Source organism: Grosmannia clavigera (genome assembly GCF_000143105.1).
Source record: "Grosmannia clavigera kw1407 unplaced genomic scaffold GCSC_97, whole genome shotgun sequence".
NCBI lineage: Eukaryota > Fungi > Ascomycota > Sordariomycetes > Ophiostomatales > Ophiostomataceae > Leptographium > Leptographium clavigerum.
Genome location: NW_014040560.1, coordinates 734524 through 761361, shown reverse-complemented (window position 1 = coordinate 761361; position 26838 = coordinate 734524). Strand labels below are relative to the sequence as shown.

Below are 26838 nucleotides of genomic sequence, written 5' to 3'. Positions count from 1 at the left end.
TTCTCCCACCTCTTTCTCGCACTTCCTCCCCTTCTGCCTCAACCCAATCTCAGCCTTTTGAACTGACAAACACTGATCACTACAAGTCGCCCACACTTGCAGCTTGACTCCAATTCATAATATTCTCTCGCACTATTGTCTGCCTAACTCTCCAACTTCACACTCACCGTCTCCTTCCAACTTCTTGCCACAGCTTAACAGCCTGGTCCATTCTCAACATTTCGACTCTCCGTCTCTCGCAACCACCACACATTCTTCACAATGGCGTCTGAATTGCAATGGGTTCCTCACTTCTGCTTGACCTGTGACAAGCAGACAGATGGTGCCACTTACTGCTCAGAATCCTGCCGCCTCGCCGACTTCGAGGAGACGTCCTCCTTCTCCTCATACTCGAATTCCAACTCTCCAACCTGGGCAGCACCTGCTACAACATACCCATGGTCCTCGTCATCAACTAGCCGCAAAGCTTTCCACCTGACGCCGGCATACGACTTCAGCAACCCGCAGCCGTATGGCACGACGCCGGGACACTACCACTACCCTCACAACTACAGCAACCAGTACACGACGCCCCGCCGCTCTGCCGCTCCGACCTCTGCCCTCTACTCCTCCGCCTCGACATCTGTGCTCCCTCCCACCACGTCCGCAACGGCAACGGCCACAACATCGGTGACTTACCGCCACGTTTTGTCACCATCGAGCTCGCACAGCAGTCTCAGCTCTATGCGAAGCAACTTGAGCTCCGGTGGTGCCATGGGTGCTCTCACTGCTTTTGCATCCGGCGGCGTCGTCAACACGCACAATGCTTTCGGCACATCTGCCGGCAGCAATAGTGGTGATCTCTCCGACAGAGCCCGAAGCGAGCTCCGCAAGTATGCCAGCTCTCTCGAGCAGGGAAAGCTGCAGCGTCGGCGCTCCTGCTAGAATGGCGAAACATGCTCGCCTCTTCTATTCTCGGCAAACTGTTTTCACTACAATTTTTTTTAAAAAAAAACTAACCGTCTCTACACCATTACACCACTACCACGAATCATCACGAATACCACACAGCTCAACTATGAATGGTTTTCCTGCCAGCGTTTAGACATCTTTCGAACACGCCGGAATTCGTTGAACTCCCTAGTTTTCAACGTGTCCTATCTTTATTTATTTCCTTTGTTCTTCAAAGTCTGCAAGGTTTTCTTGGGACACATTGCTACATCGGGGCGTCTTAAAAATATTGTTTCTGTGCTTTTACTACACGGACCAGCAGCATATCGAGGCGAACTTTGGGTTTTTTTTCCGGAATCTGTTCCAACACTACACAATCATCACTCTGCTTTTTCGAAGTCTTATTCCATACAGCCTATCGATAACCACCCCCTTCGTTGTGCCAGGTTCTCTATCTGGGGGAGAAGAATGGCTTTTGGGAGACGAGCGAGCGTCACAAACGAAAATAAATTTACTGGCTGGCAGGGAAAGGGGGAGGATTACGGGGTATAGGTTGACTAGGAATCTGTCATGTCACGGGAAAGGACTAGGCAATGGGCGCAGGCTTTTATGGTCATGGACTTCATTTTGATATTTCTTTGTTGTATCATGAGACACAATCACAACATTTTGTGGACTAAGAAAGCCACACCCCTATTACCACCAACGGCATGAGCATTGTGATATTTTCAGTGATACCTAAGTCCGGGCACGCATGATTGTGTGTTGTGCGTAGCAGCTGTGACAGCCGTATGTGGAAGGAGGTTGCTGAATTACTCGTAAGATACATCTATTTGCGTTGGCATTGGACTAATATCGCTGATGTTACAGTGCGCACAAGGTATCCGTATAATAGCAGCAGCATACTAGCGACCATTGAACCGCGGTGCTCCTATGACCTATATTGACCGAGTGGCCCGAACAAGAAGGCAGTCGGTACATAGTATAGGGCAGGGGAGTGCTCATAGAGGTGATGGGACGAAGATTCCGTCGTTTCAAAATCAGACATTAGCGTATTACTTTGGATGTGTTATCTGGTTCCCATTTGAATTACGACGACAAGGTTGAGGGAGTTCTAGAACTTATCGAATTGAGCGGTGTCGGATGATTTTTACTTGACACTGTGAAGTGCTGTTATTTTCGTGCTATATCCACAGTACGAAGACCGGAATGCGTCCGACTCCACAGCTGAAGCTCCCTTTCTGGGCTTCCGACCTTGTTGGATGAACCTTGTGTACGAATGGGCGGCGGTCTCCGGATTGCACCGCCTCCTCCTTTCGACGCTCGCATAGAGACGGGATTGCGGAAAGACAAGTATTGTGGGCAGTCTCCGGGCGTGTGTTCGGAAGAAAAAAATTTCATCGCCTTGTCCTATGCTTCTTTTTTCCTCTTGTGTTTTTGCCATATTCATTTTCAGTCTCTCCACTACGCCCCAAGTGTTTTACTCCTACACGGACACGTCTTGCTCTGTTCCGTCAGAGGGAGAGAGCAAGGAGGCCGAGACATGTCTATAGGGAGCCTGAGATAGAAACGTGAGCCCGTTGGTTCTTCTTTCGTCCCTGGGTTTTGTCTCTCATTCTCCCGGTGTATCTTTTTTGCTTAGCCTAGCTGTGCTAGCTTTTCAGCTGGCCCCATGCTCCATTCCAATTGCCTTTCCAAACCGTCGTTTCTCGATCTCTCTGGGCTTCTAGTGGGTCCATTTTTCTGCTTCCGTGTATTTGGAGACGTAAATAAAAAATCGCCGTGTCTCAAGATGCCGTTCTGCATGCAAAAGCAGTGGAGACCGAGCATACTGGCTCGCGGCTTTGTGCCCCTTGTGCCTGTCTGGTTTTTGGTAGTCATGCTCGTATCGCGCCCGGATGCAACGGCGCATGGATTTCAACGTGCGAAATATTCCATGCACTATGAGCGATACAATATCGTACGTACTATGTGACGCTCGTACGATACTGACGGAGAGACCCGGCAAGAAGTCCCTCTTTTCTCTGAGCCCTTTTACCGGCACTGTCCTGAACACTCGTATTTTGTGGGCCAGCCTCGCTCAGCGCTGATTGGCAGGCTGGAAGGCTTCGGCGGCCTTCCCTCAACACTTCCACTTACGTGGCAGGGCTACGGAGTACATAGTAAGTAATAGTGGGTGGGTTTGCTAAACATGCCACTTTTTTCGGCTGGCCTTTCCCCCTGCCGGCACCTTGCTAATGCCGCGAGACATTATGAGCAAGTTCTGCCACAATGACATCTTGCACGTTCAGTGAGTATCTCGTACTTGCCCGGTCACTGCACTTGCAACACTGCTGCAACCCCTCTTTTTAGTGTGTCTTTGTCTGCATTGCAAAACCCGGGGGATTGCCCACTAGGTCGTCCCGGTTGTCGAGCTCAACGATGCACTTGACTCTAGATGGTCGTAGTATGTACTCTATTCTGGGCTATCACTGTGCGCTAATGCAGAAACAGACTAGCATTACCCCGCAGAATGGGAAACCGGCGAGCGTTTCGTTGAAAGTTCTTTGCTGTTAGGTAATTGGAAGGCCAGCTGACATCTTAGCAAGGAACTGTATTGTGCGGAGTACGGATATGCTAAAAGTGAAAAATGACAGTCAAGAAACAGGGAAGCCTACATATGCTGCACACGTGAGCCTTACTCCGCACGCGGAGGGCGGCATAATAGCCGGTTCGGCCATTGATAAAGAGGAGGCTGCAAAGAGAAGCCCACAACACCATCTTTCCCCCTTGGCGGTTAGGCAATTCGCAGTAAAAAATTCTTACCATCAGTGGGTCCGACGGTCGTGGCCGTTGTAGGATGTGTTTCAGGACCCTTGACATAAGTGCAGTAGCCAGGGCGTGATATACGATACTTCACGTCCAAACTCCCAGAGGTCCTACTCCGTACATCCCTTTGCCACGTCTCGTTGTTAGCGAATACGTTGTATTCGTTCTGGCTGATTTGCCACCTTTGGGTGTCGATGCACACAATGCGGAAGAATTTTCACCTCGTACTCGTAGTTTCTGTCCTCCTTCATATGCGACTTGACTTGGCAGTACTGCCTTCCAGTGAAAAGACCATGCTCGATGTCGATCTGTGCTGGCCACGTTCGGGGAGTCTAGACGCCGTGAAAAAAGGAACGGCGAGTGGGCACTGTGTATCATTCCCCTGAAGTATACGTTGAAGTGCATGATGGCGGGAAGCCCTCAGTCCCGAGCGGCCCAGCAGGTTTCAAGACTTGATGATAGAGGATCGACTGCCGTGAATCCTTACACCGTAACTGTGTTTTTGCCTCAATTGTGCTCACACGGCCGAGGAAATAGCACAACCGGTCTGGAAGTGCTATCACAACTGCTGGTGCAACCACACGCACCAATCCCCTGAAGCCAAGGACCGGCAGACAGCTCCTCTGCCCATGGCAGCGAGGGTACTACACAGGGACAGCATCGTTTGTGACAAGCACTTCTGCCCAAATCACCTCTCCACCGCCTCGCTCTTAGGGTTACCTGTATCGCTGTACACAGCCCCCCGTACACGGCTTGATGCTTGACGCCCATGGATCCGCCACTGCCAATACGAGTGCCTTGTTGTCGGTAACGGCACAAGTGCACGCTATACACATCCACAATGCTTGCCTCCTCTATGCAGGGATGTAGGATCGAGATTTGTTTCATGCCCCGAGAGAGCGGCCTGCAGTACGAAGCTCCTCTCTCGGTGTCCGGAAAAGCCAATGGCAGGGGTTTTGAAGAATTTTCAGCAGCCTTGGACAGGCAAAGGGCTGATTCGGGCTCGCCCTGCATGTGCTAATCCGGACTCCTGCCGTAAGGAATGGTCTGTTTGGAGGTCCACATTCGCCACAGCCTCTTGGCTTCTAGACGCCTTTCGATAGCCAGTGAGGCGGCCATGCGGCTGAAAATGAAAACCAAAAGCACAAAGTGGAAAGCCAGAGGACGGCTTACTCGCCCAGCCGTTTTCTCCCCTTGCTTTCGTGCTTTCTTTTGATCCTGTTTCGCCTTCTCCGACTGCCGGGTGTAGAGCGGCCCTAAGATGACAGGTCGAGTTGGACAGCCCTGTGCTTTCTTTATCTGTCTCCACAGCAGCGTCATGGAAATAGCAAAACAACAATCAAAGACGGGATGCGATAGGTTACGTACGAATATGCCTCATTCCTTACGACGTAGTAGAATCACCCGGAAGTCCTATTTTTCAGAAGGGAGGGGGGCGTGGTTCGGTCTCTGCCTATGTGTTATATTACTGGCTGAATAGAACACGCTGCATTTAATATGCTGTAATTGCTTTGAAGCCACCAGATGGATCTAGCCTACAAATACAAAGAGCCCTCTGTAACTCTTGCGGCCTTACGCCGCAATTATGGCCCCACAGGATCTCAGCACTTCTCGTATATTCCACAATCTATTAATATTATACTGCTCTGTTTTCCCTCTACTATGTACTATTCACCGATTCTGAATATATCTCAGCCCTGGTCGGTGTTCAAATGCAGAACGGTCCCGCTCGGGTTTCATTCTTTTCTTCTATTGCCCACGACTGGGGGGGATTGGCACAGAAGCAGCCAAGACAGCAGGGGTGGGGGGGGGGGAGGGGGGGGTAAAGAGAAGATCACTGCCCGAGGAAAGCAAGCATGTGTGGAAAGTAGCCAACCAGAGCACCTGGCCGCCATCCACTCATGCAATCACACCCCGGGCAAGTTCAGGTCCGGAACCGGGACGGCACACACACACCAGCCGGGCCATTCATTGTACATGGCGATGCGTCAGCCTACAACCTGTTCGTTGTTCCTGGTGTCGTTCCTTGCGACAGGTGGGGAAAGGGGACGACTTGACACCCTGCCGTGGCCGCCTGTGTGCCTTGATAGACACACCCACACGCACTCTCTGCTTTGTAGCGAGGAAGCCAGCGAATAAGTCCTCGGACCCGTTTCACATCCCACCACCTGGCAGCTCTTGTTTGACCGCCACCCGGGCTATCATTGGGCGGCGCTAGCGCTTACCGTTGCCCGACCCTGCCGGCTCTGACGTGTTCGTCTGCGAGACGTCGAGCCCGACAGGTCCTGGTCTGGCCGCCCGTCCTGCAGCGGAGAGGAGCGTGAGAGGGGGGGACCGAGACCACAAGCTCGGTAGTGTCGACGAGAGAGGAGAAAAAGTGGCTTATGTTCGAGTCCATGTCCACGACGAGGAAGGACTACCTGCTCCGGGGATGGGTCCCCTGCCATCCAACATGTATCGTACCGTGTCGCCGCCATTCCGTGTCTCTGCGGGACTGGTCGGAAGGGGCGCCCACGAAGCTGCTGCCCCGTTGCGTTACGGGCCCGGTCTGTCCTGCCCGATGGCGGCCGTTCTGTGCAGGCGTGGTCCTCCTTGTGCATGGTATTTGCTGTCGTGTCCCCTTTCATTCGCACCGCTCGCCCACCCCCTCCCCTGGGCAAGCAGACGCGGTGAAGGAGGACTTGCCCAAGAGATGAAACCGGTGTGGACATGCAGCCTCGATCTGTGCCTCTGCCTCGACTTGCACTGACCAGTGTCGGGCGAGTTCCCTTTCGCTTGCAGACCGGGAGTGCTGGACTTGGCTCGTAGCCGGCAGCACAGCACGGGCATGCGGCTTCTGTACGCAGCGGTCGTAGCAGATATCTAGACTCGGTGACGCCATCTGTCCGTGGAGGCGGACAGGCGGAGGAGCGGTGGAAGAGCGGCGAATACGTTTCCGCGTTCTCATCGTGGGCATGGCACAGCTGTTACGGTACTGGCCTTATCTTTTGCTGTTTCCCGGCTCTTCACGTCCCCGAGCCAATGGCTCGTGCATGTTTGTCTACAGCCAAGGTGTTGTATTTCCTAGTGATGTCTACCCAAAGGACACACAAACCGCCAATCCGCCAAACCGCCAAACGGGAACAAAACAGTCATGTAGCATCAATTCGGGAAGAGAGGAAGACGGCAAAACGAACAGACCCGCCATTGTTTGTCCTGTCCGGCCACTCCCATCTCGTACGCCTTTTCTTTTTCGTACATCTCTTTTCTCTCGCTGTCTTCCCGACTCTACTCGCGGATGATGACGAGCTGGTCGAGACCCTTGGCCAGGGCCTCCTCGCCGCCGGCAGCCTCGATCTCGAGCTCAAGGTCAGCCTGGGCCTCGCGGTAGAGCACATGGGGCTCGCTGGCCATGCGGAAGTTGTAGGCGGCCTCGTCGTCGCTGATGATCTGCTTCTTGAGCGTGCCGGCAGCGGCGGCGGCCTCGACGCGCAGCTGGATATCGCACGAGCGGTCCATGAGGCCGAAGAGAAAACCGGCCTCGTCGACGGTGCTGCCGACCGTCAGCAGCCCGTGGCTCATCAGGATGGCAGCCTTGTTCGAGGTTCCGAGCGCGTGGGCAATGCGCTCGCCCTCGTCGGTGCCGAACACGATGCCGCCGTACTGGTTGTAGACGGCATGGGCGCCATAGAGCGTGCACACGTCCTGGGTCAGCATCTCGAGTGGTCGGCCAAACGCAGCCCAGGCCCGGCCGCTGTTCGTGTGCGCGTGGCAGACTGAGTGCACGTCGTGTGGCCGCGCCCGATGAACGGCGCGGTGGATGAAGAAGCCGGCCCGGTTGGACGTCCGCAGGCCGGTTGCCGGGTTCGGGCTGCCGGCCGCTATGTGGCCCGTCTCAATGTCCAGCAGCAGCATGTCGCCCGCCGTCAGCATGCCAAAGTGGCGCGACAGCGGGTTCATCCACATCATGCCGGGAAATTCGGGATCGCGCACCGAGATGTGGCCGCTCTGGCCCTCGGTGAAGTTCTGCCGCGCCCAATGCCGAAACGTCGCCGCCATGTGGATCAGAATGTGGCGTCGCTCGGCCGCAAATGACACAAAAGTCGGGATGTCTGAGCCGTCATCAGCATTGGTATTACTATAAACAGCCACAAATCCATCTCTCGCTCTCGCCTCTCCTCACCTGGCAGCACATCGCCGTGTGAGATGGCCTGTAGTGGCGTCAGCTCCTTCTCGACCGGCTCCGCCTTCTGGCTGATAACGACCGCCTCGCTCGCTGCTGCTGTGGGTGCCATCTTGTCTGGGAGTTGCGTGTGGAAACGGGAATCGAAGGAAGAGGACGTCCTTCGCTCGAGACCGGATGGCTGCAAGTTTATACCGGCTGTCCGCTACGGGAAAGACCTGCCTCCGATGGTGTGGCGCCTGGGCATTTCCGATCTGGAGGTGGAGGCGCCGATAGCGACAGCGGAGGCTATCGGTCTTCGCTTGTAAAACGGCTTCATTTTGATTCGCCTCAGCGCTGATTTGCGAAGAATCAGCCCAAAATGCCCAAAGCACAACCGTCGTGCCCAAGTCACGTGCATTTTGCTGAGCTCTGCTGCCGGTAGAAGGAGTTTTAGTTTATCCGCCCCACCTCTGTCTAGGGGAAGCTCGCCGCCTGGTGAACTTTTTTTTCGTCCACAGGCTTCTGCGGGGCCAGATTCTCCTTATTTCGCGGCGTGACGACTATAGGCAAACACACCTCTTTGTGCAGAATAGAGCTTTCCCGTCCCCCGTGTCTTCGAAGCTGCCATACATTGTCCATCTGTCCAGCCAGCCAACCCTCCGCTGAACGCATTGTATCTCCAACGTGCGACCTGACGGAACGACCTAACTAAGGCAGCTATCTGACCTCACCCCCACCTTCTTCTCGAACAAGACACGAATAGGAATTTATACTCCGAGCTGCCCGCCGAATAACCGTCAAGATGCAGGCTCCCGTGCTTGTGATGAGTGCGTGCTTCTCTCGAATGCTTGTCACGGCTCCTGCTGACAAACCTTCTCTCTGCTGCAGACACCCAAGGTGGTGAACGGCAGACTGGGCGCAAGGCCCAGCTGTCCAACATCGCTGCTGCCAAGACGTAAGCCGACCGCCTGCGGGCACCACTCCATCCCGATGCCGAGCGATGCTGACGGTGGGACATAGTGTTGCCGATATCATTCGGTCGTGTCTGGGCCCCAAAGCGATGCTCAAGATGCTTCTCGACCCGATGGGTGGCATCGTGCTGACCAACGATGGCCATGCGATCCTGCGAGAGATCGAGGTCTCGCACCCGGCAGCCAAGAGCATGATCGAGCTGAGTCGGACACAGGACGAGGAGGTCGGCGACGGCACGACGACGGTGATCATCCTAGCGGGCGAGATCTTGGCCCAAGCACTCCCACAACTAGAGCGCAACATTCACCCGGTGGTGATCATCGCGGCATTCAAGCGGGCGCTCAAGGACGCGCTCGAGATCATCGACGAGATCTCGCTGCCCATCGACATCAATGACGACAAGGCCATGCACGGGCTGGTGTCGTCGTCGATCGGGACCAAGTTTGTGTCGCGGTGGTCGGAGCTGATGTGCGACCTGGCGCTCAAGGCGGTGCGCACGGTCTCGTGGGACGCCGGCAACGGCAAGCAAGAGGTGGACATCAAGCGGTACGCGCGGGTGGAGAAGGTGCCGGGAGGCGAGATCGAGGACAGCCGGGTGCTGGACGGCGTGATGCTCAACAAGGACATCACGCACCCCAAGATGCGGCGGAAGATTGTCAACCCACGCATCGTGCTGCTGGACTGCCCGCTGGAGTACAAGAAGGGCGAGTCGCAGACGAACATTGAGGTCACCAAAGAGGAGGACTGGAACCGCATATTGCAGATCGAGGAGGAGCAGGTCAAGTCGATGTGCGACGCTGTCCTGGCCCTCAACCCGGACCTGGTGATCACGGAGAAGGGCGTTTCCGGTGAGTCTGTGGTGGGCATTGGGCATTGGGCTTCAGGAGACATGCGCTAACATGACGTCTCAGACCTGGCCCAGCACTACTTTGTCAAGGCCAACGTGACGGCGCTGCGCCGCGTACGCAAGACGGATAACAATAGGATAGCACGCGCGACGGGAGCGACGATTGTCAACCGGGTGGAGGACCTGCAGGAGAGCGACGTGGGAACAAATTGCGGACTCTTTGAGATTGAGAAGATTGGCGACGAGTACTTTACGTTCCTGACGCAGTGCAAGACGCCCAAGGCCTGCACGGTGCTGCTGCGGGGGCCGTCCAAAGACGTGCTGAACGAGATTGAGCGGAATCTGCAGGATGCCATGGGGGTGGCGCGCAACGTCATCTTCCACCCGCGACTGTCGCCGGGCGGTGGTGCGACGGAGATGGCCGTGTCGGTGCGGTTGGCGCAGCTGGCCAAGAGCATCGAGGGCGTGCAGCAGTGGCCGTACAAGGCGGTGGCGGACGCGCTTGAGGTGATCCCGCGCACGCTGATCCAGAACGCCGGCAAGAGCCCGGTGCGCGTGCTGACGGACCTGCGGGCGAAGCATGCCGAGGGCAAGAGCTCGTGGGGCATCAACGGCGACACCGGTGCGCTGGCAGACATGAACGAGTACGGCGTGTGGGAGCCCGAGGCCATCAAGGTGCAGAGCATCAAGACGGCGATTGAGGTGAGTTTTTTGGGAGGCTTGTTTGGTTGTTTGTATTGTTTGTATTGTTTGCTTTATTTTCTTTGTCTTTTTTTATCCCACGACTTCTCACAAACTAACATATACAGGCGGCCTGTCTCTTGCTCAGAGTCGACGACATTTGCAGTGCAAAGAGGGCACAGCCGGGTGTTGGCACGGGAGGAGGTGGTGGAGATGAGTAACGGTGAAGGACCGACCGACGGCACGTTGTAGATGTGTTTATCTAAACGAGAACTAAAACCGGGTCAAAGTCAACAAAACAAGGGAAGACAAAATTACATGGCAGACGCTGTGACAAAAATACAACAACCTATCGTTGTACGGCGTACGGCAGTGGCTGGAAGCGAGAGAGAGAGAGAGAGCAAATACTTGCCCTGCCATCTGTGGGACCTCTGCTGTACAGTTCAATGCTCATCCGGGCCTTTATGAAGGCATTTCCGTGCATCTTCTAGACTACTATAATAGACTTGTAAAGGCTGGGAGCTGGCCAATATTTTGGTATTCTCTCGCCTTGCGGTGCAAGTATCCGTATAAAGGGCGGGAAGCTGTGTTCAGTCGTCGTCGTCGTCGTCGTGGATGAGGAGTCCGGGTCCGTCTGCGATGGGCAGCGGCTGGGGGATGCTGGCAGTGGATGCAGGGATGGGTTTTGGGTCTTCCGGTGCTTCTGTTGATTTTCCGTCTGGAGTCTCTTTGTCTGCAGCCTCTGTGTCTGCAGCCTTTGCGTCTGCCTGACTGTTTGTCGAGGGAGGTGTCGGCCTGTTGGCATTGATGTTGTCCTTTTCTTGGCCGGCACCCGTCTTGGCCTTGGCCTTGCGCGCCCTGGCCTTTTCGCGCTTCTCGCGATTGCGCTTGGTCTTGTCGTCATCGCGGGCCTCACGGTCAGTCCGGGCGGACTCGAACTCGGTCTTGTCGCGATCGTGGCGGGCCTCGTCGTCGAGCTGGCGCAGGCGCGCGTACTCGCGGCGGCGGCTGGCCTTGTAGACGTGGAACTCGCCACTGCCGGCACCGGAGCTAGAGCCCTGAACATTGGAGATAATCTCAGGCGGCGCGGCAGCACGGCGGGCAACCAGGGCGGCGCCGTCACCGGTGATCGTCAGGGCCGGGATGCGAATCTCCTGGTCCGGCTTGGCAAAGAGGGCGTCGACGGTGGCGGCTTGGGCCGAGACAGGCGTCAGGGCGCGCTTCTTGACCGGCCGCTTAGAGCGGCGGTCGGCCGACGTGGGGATAGACTCGGGGCCGTCGCCGGACATGTTGGGGGTGGTATGTGGAAGGAGGGGGGAGCGTTGTGCGTGCTCATAGAATATTGACAAGGAGAAGTTCGAGCTCCATTCCATCAACAAAAAGCCTCGCGACTTCAGCCACAGCCTCACAGCCTCCCGTGGCGCAGAAGTGGGTCTCCATTTCAAACGGGCCCACTCGACCGAAACAGGCCAGAGAGGAGCCAGACCACGCCACCAGAATTTCCTTTTTCTTCCTGCCGCCGAATTGGATTCGATCCTGGCCTACCAGCTTGGCCACACCGCCTTACAAGTGACCGTACAGCAGGCTCTGGGGAAGGGACCAATCGTACGGTTCTGCTGCCATATCTGGGCTTGTTGTTGACGGATTTCCGCCAACTACGACGCTGCGTCTCAGACCCCGGGCAAACGAGAGGAAAACGAGTGCTCGTCCCTTTCATCGTCTCCACCGGGTCCTCTTTCTCAACGTCAGCGGGGTTTTCTGTGCGTCCGGGGGCCAGACACACCTCCTGGACGACTTCTCTGACCGATTGCCGCTCTGGGCCATCTCTCTTTCCTTTCCTTCTCATCACGCCTGTGCTGGGAATCAGAACGAGGAGATAGAAGACTAGATTTGACCAATACACCCCATTGGACGAGCTTCTTCCACTTCGACCATGGCAAAGCCCCGGCTCATCATTGTGGTGCGGCATGCGCAGTCGGAAGGCAACAGTACGCGAACAGGTTCTGGTCCTCTGTCTGCGGGCGATCTGCTAACGGTGCGCCAGAGAACCGCGACCTGCACCAGACCGTGCCGGACCACCGGGTGCAGCTGACGAGCGAGGGCTGGCAGCAGGCGCTGGACGCCGGGCGACGGCTACGGGCGATGCTACGGGCCGACGATACGCTGCAGTTCTTCACATCACCGTACCGGCGGACGCGCGAGACGACCGAGGGCATCTTGAAGACGCTGACGTCAGACGAGCCGTCGCCGTCGCCGTTCAAGCGGAACAACATCAAGGTGTACGAGGAACCGCGGCTGCGCGAGCAGGACTTTGGCAACTTCCAGCCGTGCAGCGCCGAGATGGAGCGCATGTGGCAGGAGCGTGCCGACTACGGCCACTTCTTCTACCGGATTCCCAACGGCGAGAGCGCGGCCGACGCGTACGACCGCGTGTCCGGCTTCAACGAGAGCCTGTGGCGGCAGTTTGGCGAGGACGACTTTGCCAGCGTCTGCGTGCTGGTCACCCACGGGCTCATGTCGCGTGTCTTCTTGATGAAATGGTACCACTTCAGCGTCGAGGATTTTGAGGACCTGCGCAACATCAACCACTGCGAGTTCCTCATCATGCGCAAGCAGGAGGACAGCGGCAAGTTTGCGCTCGAGACGAAGCTGCGCAAGTGGTCCGAGCTGCGGCGCGAGCGGGCTGCCGCCCTGAAGCAGAAGGAAGACGACGCCGTGCGCGAGGCAGCAGCAGCGCACGGCAGCAGCAGCAGCAGTCTGGCCATCCGGGACAAGGACGGCCCCCAGCTGGACCGGACCACGCCGGCGTCGCAGTCGTCCACGTCCATCCAGCCGGAGCGACGCTGGGGCGGCTGTCCGAACGGCTGCAACCACGACAAGAGCTTCAAGATCCGTTCCGGTCTGGCCGACCTGATCCAGCGCGACGGCACGGCCGTGTATGCCGACGGCGGAGGCAGCATCGCCGCGGCCGTTGTCGCGGGCACGAGCACGACCGCTGCAGCGGGAGAAACAGCAGCAGCAGCAGCAGCAGCAGCAGCAGCAACAACAACAATAGCAGCGAGCAGTAGCCGAAAGTCGGCCACGGTGACGCCGACGCTGGCGGCGCGACGTTTCCAGGCCGTCGGCTACAGCGACGACGACAACGAGGACGAAGGCGCGGACGGCGATGACGACGACGACGGCGACGACGACGACAACAACACGCGCGCCTCGTCACCCACACAGGTCGCCACGCCAGCCGTCCGCGTGAGCATCGGCGGCAGCGCCGAGACCAAGACCGCCGGCACGGTACCGCCGCAGATTGACGTGTCGCGGTCGCGCGAGGAGCCCGTGTCGTCGCCCGACGCAACGCCGTCCTTCATCACGCCCGAGGCACGGCAGCGGTCGATGCCGACGCCCAGCACGGCCAAGGCGCCGGCGCTGCTGCTCGACAAAAGCAGCAGCTGCAACAGCGGCAAGATGTACCTGCACGTGGGCCGCGACTTTGGCGGCACCTACAGCGGCCACTCGAGCGATGCGGACTCGTCGGCAGACGATCAGGTGCACCGACGGACGACGACGACGACAACCAGCAGAGGAGGAGGAGGTGCTGAGGCTCACGACAAGATTGGCAGTTCTGTCGGGACTGCTTCAGCTTCGGCTTCGGCTTCGGCTTCGACTTCGGCTTTGACTTCGGCTACTGCCATGACTAAGAATCCCGCTACCGCTCCTGCTGGACACAAAAAGACAATGGCCAATCGGCTGGGCGACGTGCCGCACTGCAGCGACTGCGAACACGGCCATGCCGACGACGAGAATCTCGGCTCGGACGAGATGGACGTGGACGATGAGCTGCTAGACGTCAGCCGCGATGGCGACCTGGCCGAAGCCGAAAAGTTCGACCGCAGCCTGCTGGGGAGCGTGTACTGAGCTGTTGGCCAGGGCCGTTGGAATGATAATGAAGTCACATGATCCACAGCTTCTGCATTAGAAATAAGAAGAATAATAGATCGGTAACCCGGACAGCCGTGCCACTCCACCCTCTACGTAAGCCGTTGCGGCCTCCTAAACGCCGTGCCCTTTTCCCTGGTGATACAGACATGCCTACTTGGTACGAAGATGGACCGCTCGCGATAACGCCTTGCCTCCATCTCCTGCTCAAAAAAACTCGGCCAGCGCTCGGCTCAACGCAACAAAGTCTACCGGCTTCGTGATGTACTTGCTGAACCCGGCCTCTACGCACTTCTCGTGCACGTCCGACATGACGTTGGCCGACAGGGCGATGATGGGGATCGGCTTCTGTCGTCCGCCCGTCGTGGCCTCCCATTCGCGGATGTCCCGACAGGCCTGGTAGCCGTCCTTTCGGGGCATATGTAGATCACACTATCAGTCAGCATCGTTCTCTTTCCTTTTCGTTCTCTCTTTCTCTCTTTGTCTTTTTCTCTCCCCCCCCCTCTCTCTCCCCCTCCCCCACTCACCAGTATAAACGAATAGTGCTCGTGAGCATGCGACAGCACAGCCTCCACGCACTCGACCCCGTCGGCGGCCACGTCCACGTCCACGCCCACCTTGTGCAGGTACTTCTTCAGCACCTTCTGGTTCACCAGGTTGTCTTCCACCAGCAGCACCTTGTAGCCCCGGTTGCCCATGCGCTGCTCTAGGTCCACGTAGCTCTGTTTCTGCGTCTCCACCAGCCGCTCCGCGCTCGACCGGTTGTGGTCGATGCTCAGGTCGCGCTCCTGTGCCGGGTCGAAGATGACCGCAAACCGCGACGGCTTCACCGGCTTGTAAATGTATGTCACCCGCGCCGTCGACAGCAGCTCGTTGTACCGCGTCCCCGCCGCCAGCTTGTTGACCGCCTGCCGCTGCACCGAGTCCGACAGCACCAGCAGGCTCGCGTGTTGCAGCATCGTCGACTGGTGCAGCTGGTTGACCACGTCCAGAATCTCCTGCGGCGACGGCAGGTTGATCACCACGTGCGTGAACATCTCCGGGTGGCCGCCCTGAATCAGCTCCTGCGCTTCCACCACAGTTGCCAGCGACGTCAGCCGGTGTGGCGTCCCCTTGGGCAGCGTCATCTCAATGTGCTGCGTCGTCGCCTCACGGCTGTGCATCTGCGGACAAATGATCAGGATCGACAGGGCCGACGGCCTCTTGCGGAGAGTCTCCGCTCCAGCCTCAGCTTCAGCCTCGGCTCCAGCCTCATCTTCAGTCCCGTCTCCAGCCACACTTCCCACGTGCCTCAACGACATCTGCGACAGGTCCTGGCCACTCGCCCGAGCCGCCTCGCTGAACCGTGTCAGGTTGGTCGTGCGCATGTCCGAGTCGCTGCTAAACGTCGTCGTCGGCGATTTCACCTCGCTCACCATCGCCTCGCCCGTCTCTCCGGCCTCTCCGGCCTCTCCGGCCTTGCTCGGCTCGCTGGCCGCCCGGACAGAAGTCGACGCCAGGCTACCCGGAGACCCGGCTGCCGAAGCCGCTGCTGCTGCCACCACGGCCGATGGCGCGAGGAAGAACGACGTCGATACCGTCCCGGTTCCCATGCCCGGCCATGCCACGCTGCTCGACGTTACCGGCCCGTCCAGACACGAAGCCGCCAGCTCCCCGCTCGGGTGGTCCGATTCGGTCGGCAGCCCAAACAGCGCCGAGAAGGTAAAGGTCGAACCCTTTCCCGGCTCTGCTGTGCCCTCCATCTTGCCGCCGTGCAGCTCTACCAGCTGCCGCGAGATCACCAACCCCAGCCCGCTGCCCCCGTGCTGCCGCGTGCTGCTGCCGTCGATCTGGCTGAACGGCTTGAAAATCAGGTCTGCCTCCTCCTTGGTGAAGCCCTGGCCCGTGTCCGTCACCGAGAACTCAAGCACGATCCGGTCCGGCTCTGGCGACGGACGCACCACGCGGCAGCAGCTAAACACTTCGCCACGCGCCGTGAACTTGATCGCATTGCCAATCACATTGAGCAGCACCTGTCGCATGCGCACCCGGTCGCCCTTGACCCAGCCCGGCACGTCGGCCTCCACGATGTAGTTGAGCTCTAGACCCTTGCCGATAGCCATGGTCGAGACGAGTTCGTTGACGTCCTCGATTAGCGACCGCGTGTGGAACCACTCAAAGCTCAGCTTCATCATCCCCGCGTCCACCTTGGACAGGTCCAGAATGTCGTTGATAATCATCAGCAGGCTGCTAGCGCTGTTCTGGATCGTGTTCGTGTAGTCGCGCTGCTCCTCGTTGAGCGTCGTGTCCTGCAGGAAGCTGACCATGCCCGAAATCCCGATCAGTGGCGTGCGGATCTCGTGCGACATGTTGCTGAGGAAGCGCGTCTTCGAGTCCATCGCCTCCTTCAGCTTGGTCTCCAGCAGCTTGTGGCCGTTGATGTCCGTCGCCGACCCAAAGTACGAGTTGCGGCCCTTGCCAAAATCCTCCGTGCCTGTCTCGACGCAACGGACCAGATGCCACCGGTAGTCTCCCGTCTTCGACCGCACCCGCACTTCTGTCGTGTATGATGGCCGCCCGTTGTCGTCCTCCGTCACGATGATAATGTCCCGTCGCGCCAACTCCGCGAGCTCGCTCAGGCCCTCGCCATTGCCCGTCTCCGGCGTGCGCTCTCCGGACGGGTTGCTGCTGTCATCGCTTCTCTTGCGCCCCCCCGCGCCGCCCGATGCGATCACATGCCGCAGCTGCTGGCGGCGCCGTTGAAGGTGGGCCGGAACCGGAATAAACGTGCACTTGGCCAGGTCGTCGGGGTGGACAAAGTTCATGAACCCGAGCCCGAGCGCGTCCCGCGAGCTCTGTCCCGTGTACGACAGCCACTGCTCGTTGACAAACGTGACCCCCTCCTCCTCGTTCGCAGTGAAGACGATCTGCGGGATCAAGTTGGCCAGGATCCGGTGCTTCGCCTCCGACACTTCGATCTCCTCCTGCCGCGCCGCCTTGAGCTCCGCAATGTGCTGGTCGTGGATGTCCATGTACGATCCCAAAAACTGCACGATGCTGTTGCGACGGTCGCGTGAGGCCACCGCCCGCGCATGGAACCAGCGGTACGACCCGTCGAATCGTCGAATCCGCACTGTCCGCGAGAACTGGTCGCCCGTCCGCACCGAGTGGCTCCACGCCTTGAGGTACTCCTCGCGGTCGTCCGGGTGGATGCTCACCCACGGATCTTGTGCCAGGCTCTCCACCGTCTGTCCTCGGTATGCCAGGTACCGACTGTTGACCCACACAATCGCTCCCGTCTGTGGCATCGCCACAAACACATGGGCCGGCAGCGAGTCCAGGATGAGCCCCTTCAGCCGGTCTGACGGCGGCGGCATGTCCACGGGGCTTGTCGGTGCTACCCCTGGCCCGAGCAGGGACGGTGTCACGGCTGGAGACGCAGTGGGAACAGCACTGACACACTTGATGCTGGCGCTAGGCGGGAGAGACGGGAATGTTGTCGCAAAGTCGGCTCCATGAGAGTGCAGCTGGCTGTGGCTGTAGCTATAGCTGTAGCGGTGCATCGAGCGACCGCCATGGCGATGTTTGGGGGGGCTGCTTCCAGAGCCAAACGGACTGGGCACGAACATCTTGTTGCTGAGCGACGATCTTGCCAACTCGTCCAGGCTCCCTTCTTTGCTCGCCGCTGCCGTCGCCACCTTCTGCTCGGTCCTGGAAGAGAGTGACGCTCGGAGGCCGGCGACGATGTTACTGGGTACTGGGCTGACCGGTTCCTTGTCCGCTTCAGTCCCGGCGTCGTTGCTGTCTCCGTCCGGAGGGAGTGTCGCGCAACCGTCTGATCCGAGGCCGAAGAAGAACGCGGCCGGTGGTTTCTTCGCCCGGCTCAGAGAGCCTTCACCGGCTGTCGTGACGGATGTTTGTTCTGTCAGGGAAAAAGCAGACGCCGGAATACGTTTGTCGCCCGGTGCAGCTGATAGCTTTGCAGCTCTGGGCGCGCTGCTGCTGCTGCTTCCTCCCGGCGTCGTGGCTGGCCGACTAAAGTGTCCCAGCGCCGACGGCCGCAAGCCAAAAGTTAAGCCGTCTCCCGCCAAAGATGCCAGTCCGGGGCTTGTGCCACTCCCTACGTTGACGCGCCTGTCCAAAAACATGTTCAGAGATGTCGAGTCCCAGCCAGGTGTGCCGTTCGGCGTTCCAAGCGCGCTGCGAGACGGGATAGAGTTATCGCTGTAGCTCGTTGTGCTCCCGGCCATCGATCGTAGTGCGAGCGTGTCGTGCAACGGCATGTAGGGCGTGTCCGTCGTCGTCGTGGACGTCGGGAAAGGATTTCCGTTGACGTCGATACCGCCAAACCCGCCCAGCTCGTGCCGTCGACGGTGAAGGCCCGAAACCTCTGCTTCCAGGTTGGAGTAGTGGAGGCAGAGCGAAAAGGACGTCGCCAGATGGGGGGCCAGAAACTCGAGCGAGTGGCGCAGATTCGACGGGTAGGGGATGATCGGGCTCAGAATTGACAGGATCGCAATGGGGACCTGCTTCGGCTGGCTCGACGGCCGCTCAGGAGACACCGCAGCGGAAAATGCCGTGACAGAGCCGGTCCCGTCCTCGGAGCTGTTCGGGTTGCGGCGCGGAGACGATCGCCGCTCCATCTTGGTCTTGTCGAGCCTGAATGACGATGGGCTCGGCTTGGACAGGTGCGGATGGAACAAAGGCACATGGAGGACTGTCCACGCGTTCTCAACCCCAATCGTAGGCGGTGGCAGCATGTCCTTGTAGTCTTCCGGAGCCGAGGCAGGATTGAAGGAATCCTCGTCCACCGTAGTGCTCTTGAAGAACGGATTGTCGTCGGGATCGGGCCGCACGGCAGGTGACGGTGCAGGCGACTGTGCCCAAGGAGATGGGGGAAGCTGCTCGCATTCTTCGTACATGGGCGTCCGCGGCCGCTGCGCTTCGCTCGCTCCCGGCTTCGAGGCCGCGATGCCTGCTGCCCCATTTAGTCGCTTCATGTATATGCTGGACGGCCTGCTCGTCTTTCTTGTCGCGGAGCTCAAGCTGCGGGTCAGTCCGGGAAGCTTATTCGCCTGCTCAGACCGAAGCTCTGCGCTCCCTCGCTCCTGCGGTCTGTCCGTCTCGTTGCGTACTCGTTTCAGGTACGGGTATGATCGCGTCAAAGCAACAACATGGCCTCGGTCCAACACTCGCTGGACACCGTTGTGATCTATGAGTGGATCTGCCTCGTAGTCTAGCGCCTGTAGCACGGGCAGCACTCGTCCCCGAGTCTCGGTCGGCAGGCAGTTCGGGACATCCAGCATAGGATTGAGGCGAAGCGTGCCTTCTGCAGCGTCGTGCTCCTCTAGAGCTGCATGGTTGAGGCCGGCATAAGGCTTGGGCGGCGAGTCCGCCTTTGGTGCATCGGAGCGCTGCGTCGAGTCGGGACCGGAGGTTTGCCATCTCGAAAGGGCGGGACGTAGAGGCGGGTGCGAAGGCTGGTCTGTACCAGCCAAGTCCTCTGGCTTCTGGTTCCGGTGGTGTTCGAAAGCAGTGTCGGAGTACCGGCTCGTCAGGTCAGGCCGTCGCAAAGGAATTGCCGAGGGCGGAGAGGCAAGGTCGCTAACTGGCGACAGAGACGTGGCGTCCAGGGGCGTAGCATCTGCGTTGCTGAGAACGGCATTGCTGTCCCGACCGATGTAGCCCAGGCTCAATTCATCGTCTCCCTCGTGTGCGTTGAACGTGGCTCGCTGGCCCCAAGGCATGTTTTCAACGTCCGTGGCATCTGCCGGGACAGCCAGCGCCACTCGCTCCGCCTTATACCACTCTGTGGTCACCTGAATCACGTTGGTCCACCAGGCATCGAGGCCCGGTTCCGAGGACAGGGCAAGAGCAAGATCGTACAGACTCGGGCTGGGCAGGTCGGGGTTTGGGTGAACATCCTGCTGGCGACTGTAGCCATGGTAGCTAGATGCGGTGCCAGAGCCTCCGGCAGCGCTTCTGGGGGCAAAGTCTGCCGCTGATGCTGGCGTGGGTGGAGTGGGCAGAAGCTTCTCTGAGAGGATGTAGGCTAACGGCTCGTCGCTCTTGGCCGGCAACCTCGGCCGCCTTGCTTCTTCGGGAACGTCGTTGAGCGCAGGATTCGGCGGCACCTGGGATGCGCCCGATGGCACTCGAGGAAACGGATAGGACGGCGTTGGAGCAGAGAAGTCCTTGGTCGCAGCGGCGGCAGCACGCACGGTCTGGACAGACCCAGCCGACGTCGTGGTATTGCCAGATCCGGATCCGGATTCCGAGGACGGCAGCACCGGAGATGGCGTCAGCACCTCCCGGGCGGGCGACGGATGCTTGGGAGACGTCGATGCTGCGGCCAGAGGCGGTGCGTGGCCAACTCGAGCAGACATGTCTCGCGTGAGCTTCAGCCGGTAGTCGCTCAGCTGCCGCTTGGAGCAGGGCAAGTCAGCTCCTGCCGGCTGCTGCGGTTGCGACCGGTTCTGTGAGCGATGCCGGCCGTCTAGGCGTGCTGGGCAGCTCGATGTCTCGGGGCCGGTGTCGCTGCCACGCCGCTCCCTTTTGTCTGGACTGTGGGAGCACCTGCTTTCAGGTGCCCGCCCTCTGCTCCGCTCATCCTGCCTCTGGGAAGGAGGCGCTTCATCCTGAGCCCAGCTGGCCATTGCGCCTGGTGCAAATCAAGGCATCGGCCGCAGATCGGAGCGTGAGGCAGTCGCGGCTGAGAGGGGTTTTGTCGGGGCGTCTCTCGTTTTGGTGGCATGGGTTGGGAGAGTGTCGATCTCTGCAACGGTGTGTTGCTTTTTTACCGGCCCAAGTGCCGTGGGTTTTCGATAAGAGCCTTTGTTCTGTTGTCTGGGCTGGGGCCCCTTTAAAAACACAGTGCTCAATCAGCAACGGGACCGATAGGTGGTGAAGGGACTGAGCGATGTTCATGTAAGACGAAAGGCCTGTCGAGCGGGACGGAAAAAACCTGACAATGAGGTCGACGGCCGGCCAGAGATGTATCTTATCTTCCTGCTTCAAGACGCACGATGGAAAGCACGGCGAAGAAACAGGGCAACAACCTCGTTTCGTCCGTGGAAGGCCAATGCCAAAGGAGATTGGCCAAGCCAAGCAAGCTGGAGCCAGGCGGTAAGTCGTTTATTAAATTTGGGGGGCTATCCACTCAAAGGGCCGGACGCATAGTGCTTGCAGTACCGAAAGGTCTCACGGCGAGCTGGCGAGGAAATGACGAGCGTAAGACAGTCGGTAGGTGGGGAAAGGGGAAGGGAATCCAGTATTGCAGGCAGGAGGGAGAAAAGCCCGACTAGAGCGAACAAGGTTTTGGCAGGGAGAGAAGTTCGCTGGCGATCTGCGTCCCATGACGTAATTGGGACTGGGGTCGACCGGCACAAGGACAGCTTCAGCGCTCAGAGTGGGGCCGGAACGCCCAGCAGGCAGGATGGTGCATTTTCGCGCCTTCCGCCTTCCCTGTCAGCTGTTTCCACGAGCGACAGCTACGATTAGAGGTTATGTGGTCGGACCGTGTTGGGTAAGTGCGACCCAGGAGGAAAGTCTGACAATTGCAGAGGTCACGTTCCCGCAAACTTGCGCAATCTTACGATGCCAGGTACCCGTAGTTGGAAAGAGCTCGGAGGGCCGGTACAGGGACGTTGAAATTCTTGGCCCATCGCATAATAGGGAGACCTGAGGAGCCCGCCGAGACAGGATGTTTACGAGCATACGTAGGCTAGGCTCCGAAGCCATAACACCCTGGCAACCTATCTATCCTAAGTAACAACCTGCTGTGGAATGGGCCTAGGGGCAATCGCTGGGAAGTCAGGCCATAGAATCAGGATATCTTACAAGAAAGAGCGATGATGTTGTCCAGAGAGCGCTGTCCTTTATCACTTTAGCGCGTTGACATCTTACGTTTCAGAGCTGTCAGAAGCCAACAGCTTGTTGTCTAAATATTGGTTTCCCCCGGCTGCGTGCAATACTACTACGTAAGATGCGTACTAGTATACAAGCACTCCTAATGCGGTTATCCGCACATGCCGATAGCACGCCACCAAGAGCCTTGGGGCTACATTGCAGGTCAGACAGGAAATGCTCTTGGTTAGGCGCCCGGCCATTCCTCTTCAAGTCTCCCAAACATGTAGCGCTAATTCCTGTCGTCATCATGACTCTCCGTAGCGTGTCTGCTTCGCCTCTGCGCTAGTTCCAGAGGCCCAGCTTGCGGCCGTGGATGCGCGGGTACACGCCGACGACGATCAGCACGGCCGCCACCAGCACGGCCCAGGTGCGGATGTCGAGCACGTTGACGTTGTAGTCTGTGGCCGTGGCCGTGAGCGCCGTGGCCAGCAGCAGTGGCAGCAGCACGGCGTAGCCGGTCCAGCGGTGCTGCTTGTACAGCGCCTTGGCGCGATCGACGCGGCCAAAGAGGCCCACGGGCGCGGCCCAGATCAGGAAGCCAAAGACATACTGGCCCAGCAGGACGACGGCCGTGATCACGCCGAGGACGCCGTGCGCCGAGTGCAGGTGGACGCCGTGCGAGCGGATCTTGTTGGCCTCGATGAGGCTGATGCCGGCGGCGAAGAGGACGAGCGACAGCAGCTGGAGGGCGCCGTGGACGCGGGCGCCGCGCACCTTGTCGGTGGGCGCGGCCGTGGGCTGCAGCACGAGGATGGCCTGGACGAGGACGAAGATGCCGAGCGACTGCAGGAGCGGGTGCGGCGAGAAGAGTGGCAGGAGTGGATGACGGAAGACGGCGGCCCAGACGAGAGCGACCAGCAGCAGGATGCCGGCCTGAGCCAGCCAGGCGGTTCCTAGGGAGAACAATACACAGTTGAAGCAGAAGAAGCAGAAGAAGCAGAAGAAGCAGAAGCAGAAACGAAGCCAGAACACCAAAACACACCTGTGTACAGATTTGGGACAAGACTTTCGCCCGATCGCTGAAGCACGTCGCCCGGGTCGCCCAGCAGCGGTGCGGATTCAGTTCTGGAGATGGGCTCGTCCGGGATGGGCAAGCCGGCCGATGTCTCCGGTGTAGCTGACATGATGCAAGTGTATGTGTGCGTTTCGTTTGCGTTGTGTTGGTGAATGTCAGGAATCGTTGCGATACGAAGGATACGGTGTTGATCAACATTTACTCGTACCGGCAACACAAAGTCGGAATATCAGGCAGCAGGAGTCATGGGAGACGTTGGCTGACCGGCGACAACAGACGGCATGGCTCGCAATTGCGCAAGGGTCAGGAGCAATGACGACGAGCTGGTAAAGCGACAACCTGACGAAGACCGCAGAGCAGGTGCTTGCTAAACTAGGGTCTCTGATTGGCTGCTCGGGCTTCTCCCCGCATTGCGTCCGCTGTGGGGGCTTAGCAGGCCCGCTGGAGGGGAAGATGGGGGGACAAAGTGGCTTGCTTCGCAATGCAGAGCTGCTCGATCTGCATGGTGCCTTTTGTCTCGATCACACAGCTCTACGGAGTAGAGGGAGCCGTTACCGGGACACAACAAGCGTTTTGACTACGTGCAGCATGTCCCTTATCGGGACTAGTACAGCAGTCCACCAATGATGTTGGGGCTTCGGCCATTACGTATTTTCGTTGGTGGACGAGGCGCTGAGACGTCCACTGCAAGCCCCGGAGGTCGGCAATGCCCGATGGACAGGCGGAGATGGGCGCAGGCGAGATGAGAGATTTGCACAGAAGGCGGCATAGCACCCAGACCACGGCCGACTTCTATCACGACGAGGCCATCGAGACCGAGGGAAGAAGACGTTGCCCTACAGACGGAGAGAAATCGAAACGAACGAAAGCTTTGTACCTTACCCTTTACAGCTTCCATCCACCAGCGCCATGACGGCCGACAGCAGCGACTACGTCCTGGAGGACATCAAGGCCACGCGCATCGCAGCCGACGGCATTGACGCGACCTTTCGGTCCAACAGCATTGGTAGGTGGTGCGGCTTCTGTACGATGCACGGACGCGGCTGACACGACAGATCTGGTCTCGGCCGGGCTCGAGGGCCGCGTGCTGGCCTTTTCGGATCAGTGGTTTGCCGAGGCGGCCAACCTGCTGAACCCCAAGGCGCCGGTAGCCGGCAACGGCCGGATGGTGTATGCGGGCGCATGGTACGACGGCTGGGAGACGCGGCGCCACAACACGGCGCCGTTTGACTGGGTGATCATCCGGCTGGGCGTGGCCTCGGGCACGGTGATCGGGGCCGAGATCGACACGGCTTTTTTCAGCGGCAACGAGGCGCCGGCCATCTCGGTCGAGGGCTGCTTCCGCGAGGGCGGTGCAGATGCCGATGCTGAAGTCGTCGGCTGGGGTGGCAGCCGTGGTGGCTGGGAGACCATTCTCGGCCGGCAGCCGTGTGGCCCCAAGCAGCGCCAGGCCTGGCAGCTCGACGTGCCGCAGCTCGACCGCGCCTACACGCACGTGCGCCTCAACATGTATCCCGACGGTGGGATCGCGCGGTTCCGGCTCTTTGGCCACGCCCGGCCGGTCTTCCCGGCCGATCCGGCGGCCGTGTTCGACCTCGCGGCCGCTCAGAATGGTGCCGTCGCCGTCGCCTGCAACAACCAGCACTTTGGCACCAAGGACAACCTGCTGCTGCCCGGCCGTGGTGCCGACATGGCCGACGGCTGGGAGACGGCCCGCTCTCGACAGCCCGGCCACGTCGACTGGGCCGTCATCCGCCTCGGCGCTCCTGGCCTCGTCCACCGCTTCGTCGTCGACACCGCCTTCTTCCGTGGCAACTTCCCCCAAAAGGTCCGTGTCGAGGCTCTACGCTGGACTCCCGGCCCCAACGATCCCAGAGAACCTGCCCATGACGACCCGGCCTGGTTCATCGCCGTGCCCGATGCCAAGTGCGGGCCCGACCAGGAGCACGACTTCGCCTCCCAGCTGCCGGCCAGCCAGGTCGTCACCCATGTCAAGCTCGTCTTGATCCCGGATGGCGGTGTCAAGCGGCTGCGCGTCTTCGGCACGAGGGCCATCTGAGAAGAACGGAGCATATAGAGCAAAAAAATCATATAATTCTAAACCATTTTCAAAACAATACCACACTAAAGAACGACAAAGAGACAAAACAAAGAGACAAAACACAGACACAAACCATTGCAGTCTAATAGTCCGTCGTGTCAATGTACGACACGCCTCCAGAGACCGTGACCGTTCCGTTGATAGGAGCTGCGAGACCTATGGGTCTTGTCAGAATAGCACTGCAGGGACTCAGACAAACAATACATACCACCGCTGGTCGAGAGATACAGCCGCTTCGGACGCGACGGCGAGAACATGGCAGCCGTCACGCCAGCCAGGACGGTCGACCCGTTGCTGCCGGCAATGGCAAAGGATGTGACGGGTCGGCGCTCGTCGAGGTAGGCGACGCTGAGCGTGTTGAGCTGGTTCTGACAGAGGAAAGCGACGCCGTCGCCGCGAATGGCAAAGTCATCGATGGGCACGACGTCGGCAACGGCGATGGATGCCGGCCCAACGGCCTGGCCGAGCCGGTTGATGGGCACGCGGGCCAGCAGCCCGGCTGCCGAGTTGGTCCAGTACAGCTGGTCGCCGTAGACCTTGACGCCGTTGATGCCGAGCGTCGACTGCGGGTACGCCGCGTAGCCGACACTCATCAGCGAGTCGTTGACGGCCACGCCATACGCGCCCGTAAGCACGTCCACGCCGTAGACCACGCCGCCGATCGAGTCGGCCACGAGCAGGTAGCGCTTGTCCAGCACCGCCAGCCCATTGAAGAGTCCGGCCGCCTCCACCGTCGCCACCCGCGTCACCACGGCCGCATTCGCCACTGCTGTCCCGTCGTCTGTCAGCATAAACGGCCGCATGTCCACGCGGTAGATCTCGTTGGCCCCGGCTACCGTCGCCCCCGTCGTCAGGTCCACAAGCGCCGCCACTGCCACGTAGAACACGTCTGCCGTCGTCTGGCCCACGCCCAGCACGCCCAAGTGCTCCGACCCGTTCCATGCGTACACCTCCACCACCGCTCCCGTCGTTACGTCCACGTGGTACAGCGCCGGCTCGTACAGCCGTGTCACCAGCAAGTTGCCGTCCGGCCGGAACGCCAGGTTCTCTGCCCAGCTCGGCGGCGTCCCCAGCTCCGCCACCGCTGTCACGCTCGCCTGCTGCACGTCTGGGCGGCAGGATCGTGCTGTCGTCGCCGTGGCCAGCGTCAGGGCGGCGCCCAAAATCCGGCTCAGGAACAATCTCATGGTCACCGGTCGGGATAGACGTGTCGTGAGAGGCAGGAAAAGAAGTGCTCGGTTGTCTTGTATGTGAAGTGCTCTCACAGCTAGCAGACAGCCTGGCAGACCTCTCCAGTCGTTTATATATCCCTTTCTCTCGCCCGTCTCTCCGCCGATTGTCATTCCTGCTGACAAGACAGGTCTTGACTCCTTTGTCTCCCTCGTATTCAGATCCACATACCGGGCTGAACGACGAGATAAGACATGCACATTGTAGAGCTGAAGCTGGCGCGATGCTGTTTTGGCCGGTACGTTTAATGGAGGTCAGCTCCAGTATGCAGAACGAACAGCTACTTGTAAGCA

General features: G+C 59.1%; 9 protein-coding genes across 9 annotated transcripts; 4 read left to right on the top strand and 5 right to left on the bottom strand.

The window, feature by feature from the left end:
• Positions 1-261: 261 nt before the first annotated feature.
• On the top strand, positions 262-924 carry CMQ_4406 (uncharacterized protein; the record flags this gene model as incomplete). Its single annotated transcript, XM_014312562.1, has 1 exon — positions 262-924. The coding sequence occupies one exon, from the start codon at positions 262-264 to the stop codon at positions 922-924; it is 663 nt and encodes a 220-aa protein (XP_014168037.1).
• Positions 925-7005: 6081 nt separating this feature from the next.
• CMQ_4643 (class 2 aldolase adducin domain containing protein) lies at positions 7006-8012 on the bottom strand (the record flags this gene model as incomplete). Its single annotated transcript, XM_014312799.1, has 2 exons — positions 7006-7829; positions 7901-8012. 2 exons carry the CDS (start codon positions 8010-8012, stop codon positions 7006-7008), a joined length of 936 nt encoding a protein of 311 aa, XP_014168274.1.
• A 672-nt stretch (positions 8013-8684) lies between these two features.
• On the top strand, positions 8685-10603 carry CMQ_4669 (t-complex protein gamma subunit; the record flags this gene model as incomplete). Its single annotated transcript, XM_014312825.1, has 5 exons — positions 8685-8709; positions 8771-8837; positions 8903-9702; positions 9766-10403; positions 10511-10603. The coding sequence occupies 5 exons, from the start codon at positions 8685-8687 to the stop codon at positions 10601-10603; spliced, it is 1623 nt and encodes a 540-aa protein (XP_014168300.1).
• Positions 10604-10972: 369 nt separating this feature from the next.
• CMQ_4733 (duf1168 domain containing protein) lies at positions 10973-11671 on the bottom strand (the record flags this gene model as incomplete). The annotated part of the gene is made up of 1 exon (XM_014312889.1): positions 10973-11671. The coding sequence occupies one exon, from the start codon at positions 11669-11671 to the stop codon at positions 10973-10975; it is 699 nt and encodes a 232-aa protein (XP_014168364.1).
• A 644-nt stretch (positions 11672-12315) lies between these two features.
• CMQ_4574 (phosphoglycerate mutase family domain containing protein) lies at positions 12316-14291 on the top strand (the record flags this gene model as incomplete). The annotated part of the gene is made up of 2 exons (XM_014312730.1): positions 12316-12370; positions 12427-14291. The coding sequence occupies 2 exons, from the start codon at positions 12316-12318 to the stop codon at positions 14289-14291; spliced, it is 1920 nt and encodes a 639-aa protein (XP_014168205.1).
• Positions 14292-14519: 228 nt separating this feature from the next.
• On the bottom strand, positions 14520-20947 carry CMQ_4470 (sensor histidine kinase response; the record flags this gene model as incomplete). The annotated part of the gene is made up of 2 exons (XM_014312626.1): positions 14520-14744; positions 14840-20947. The coding sequence occupies 2 exons, from the start codon at positions 20945-20947 to the stop codon at positions 14520-14522; spliced, it is 6333 nt and encodes a 2110-aa protein (XP_014168101.1).
• A 1534-nt stretch (positions 20948-22481) lies between these two features.
• CMQ_4581 (cytochrome b561-like protein) lies at positions 22482-23323 on the bottom strand (the record flags this gene model as incomplete). Its single annotated transcript, XM_014312737.1, has 2 exons — positions 22482-23092; positions 23182-23323. The coding sequence occupies 2 exons, from the start codon at positions 23321-23323 to the stop codon at positions 22482-22484; spliced, it is 753 nt and encodes a 250-aa protein (XP_014168212.1).
• Positions 23324-24123: 800 nt separating this feature from the next.
• Positions 24124-25273, top strand: CMQ_4834 (allantoicase; the record flags this gene model as incomplete). The annotated part of the gene is made up of 2 exons (XM_014312990.1): positions 24124-24220; positions 24270-25273. The coding sequence occupies 2 exons, from the start codon at positions 24124-24126 to the stop codon at positions 25271-25273; spliced, it is 1101 nt and encodes a 366-aa protein (XP_014168465.1).
• Positions 25274-25397: 124 nt separating this feature from the next.
• Positions 25398-26502, bottom strand: CMQ_4296 (uncharacterized protein; the record flags this gene model as incomplete). The annotated part of the gene is made up of 2 exons (XM_014312452.1): positions 25398-25471; positions 25524-26502. 2 exons carry the CDS (start codon positions 26500-26502, stop codon positions 25398-25400), a joined length of 1053 nt encoding a protein of 350 aa, XP_014167927.1.
• Between the last annotated feature and the right edge of the window lie 336 nt (positions 26503-26838).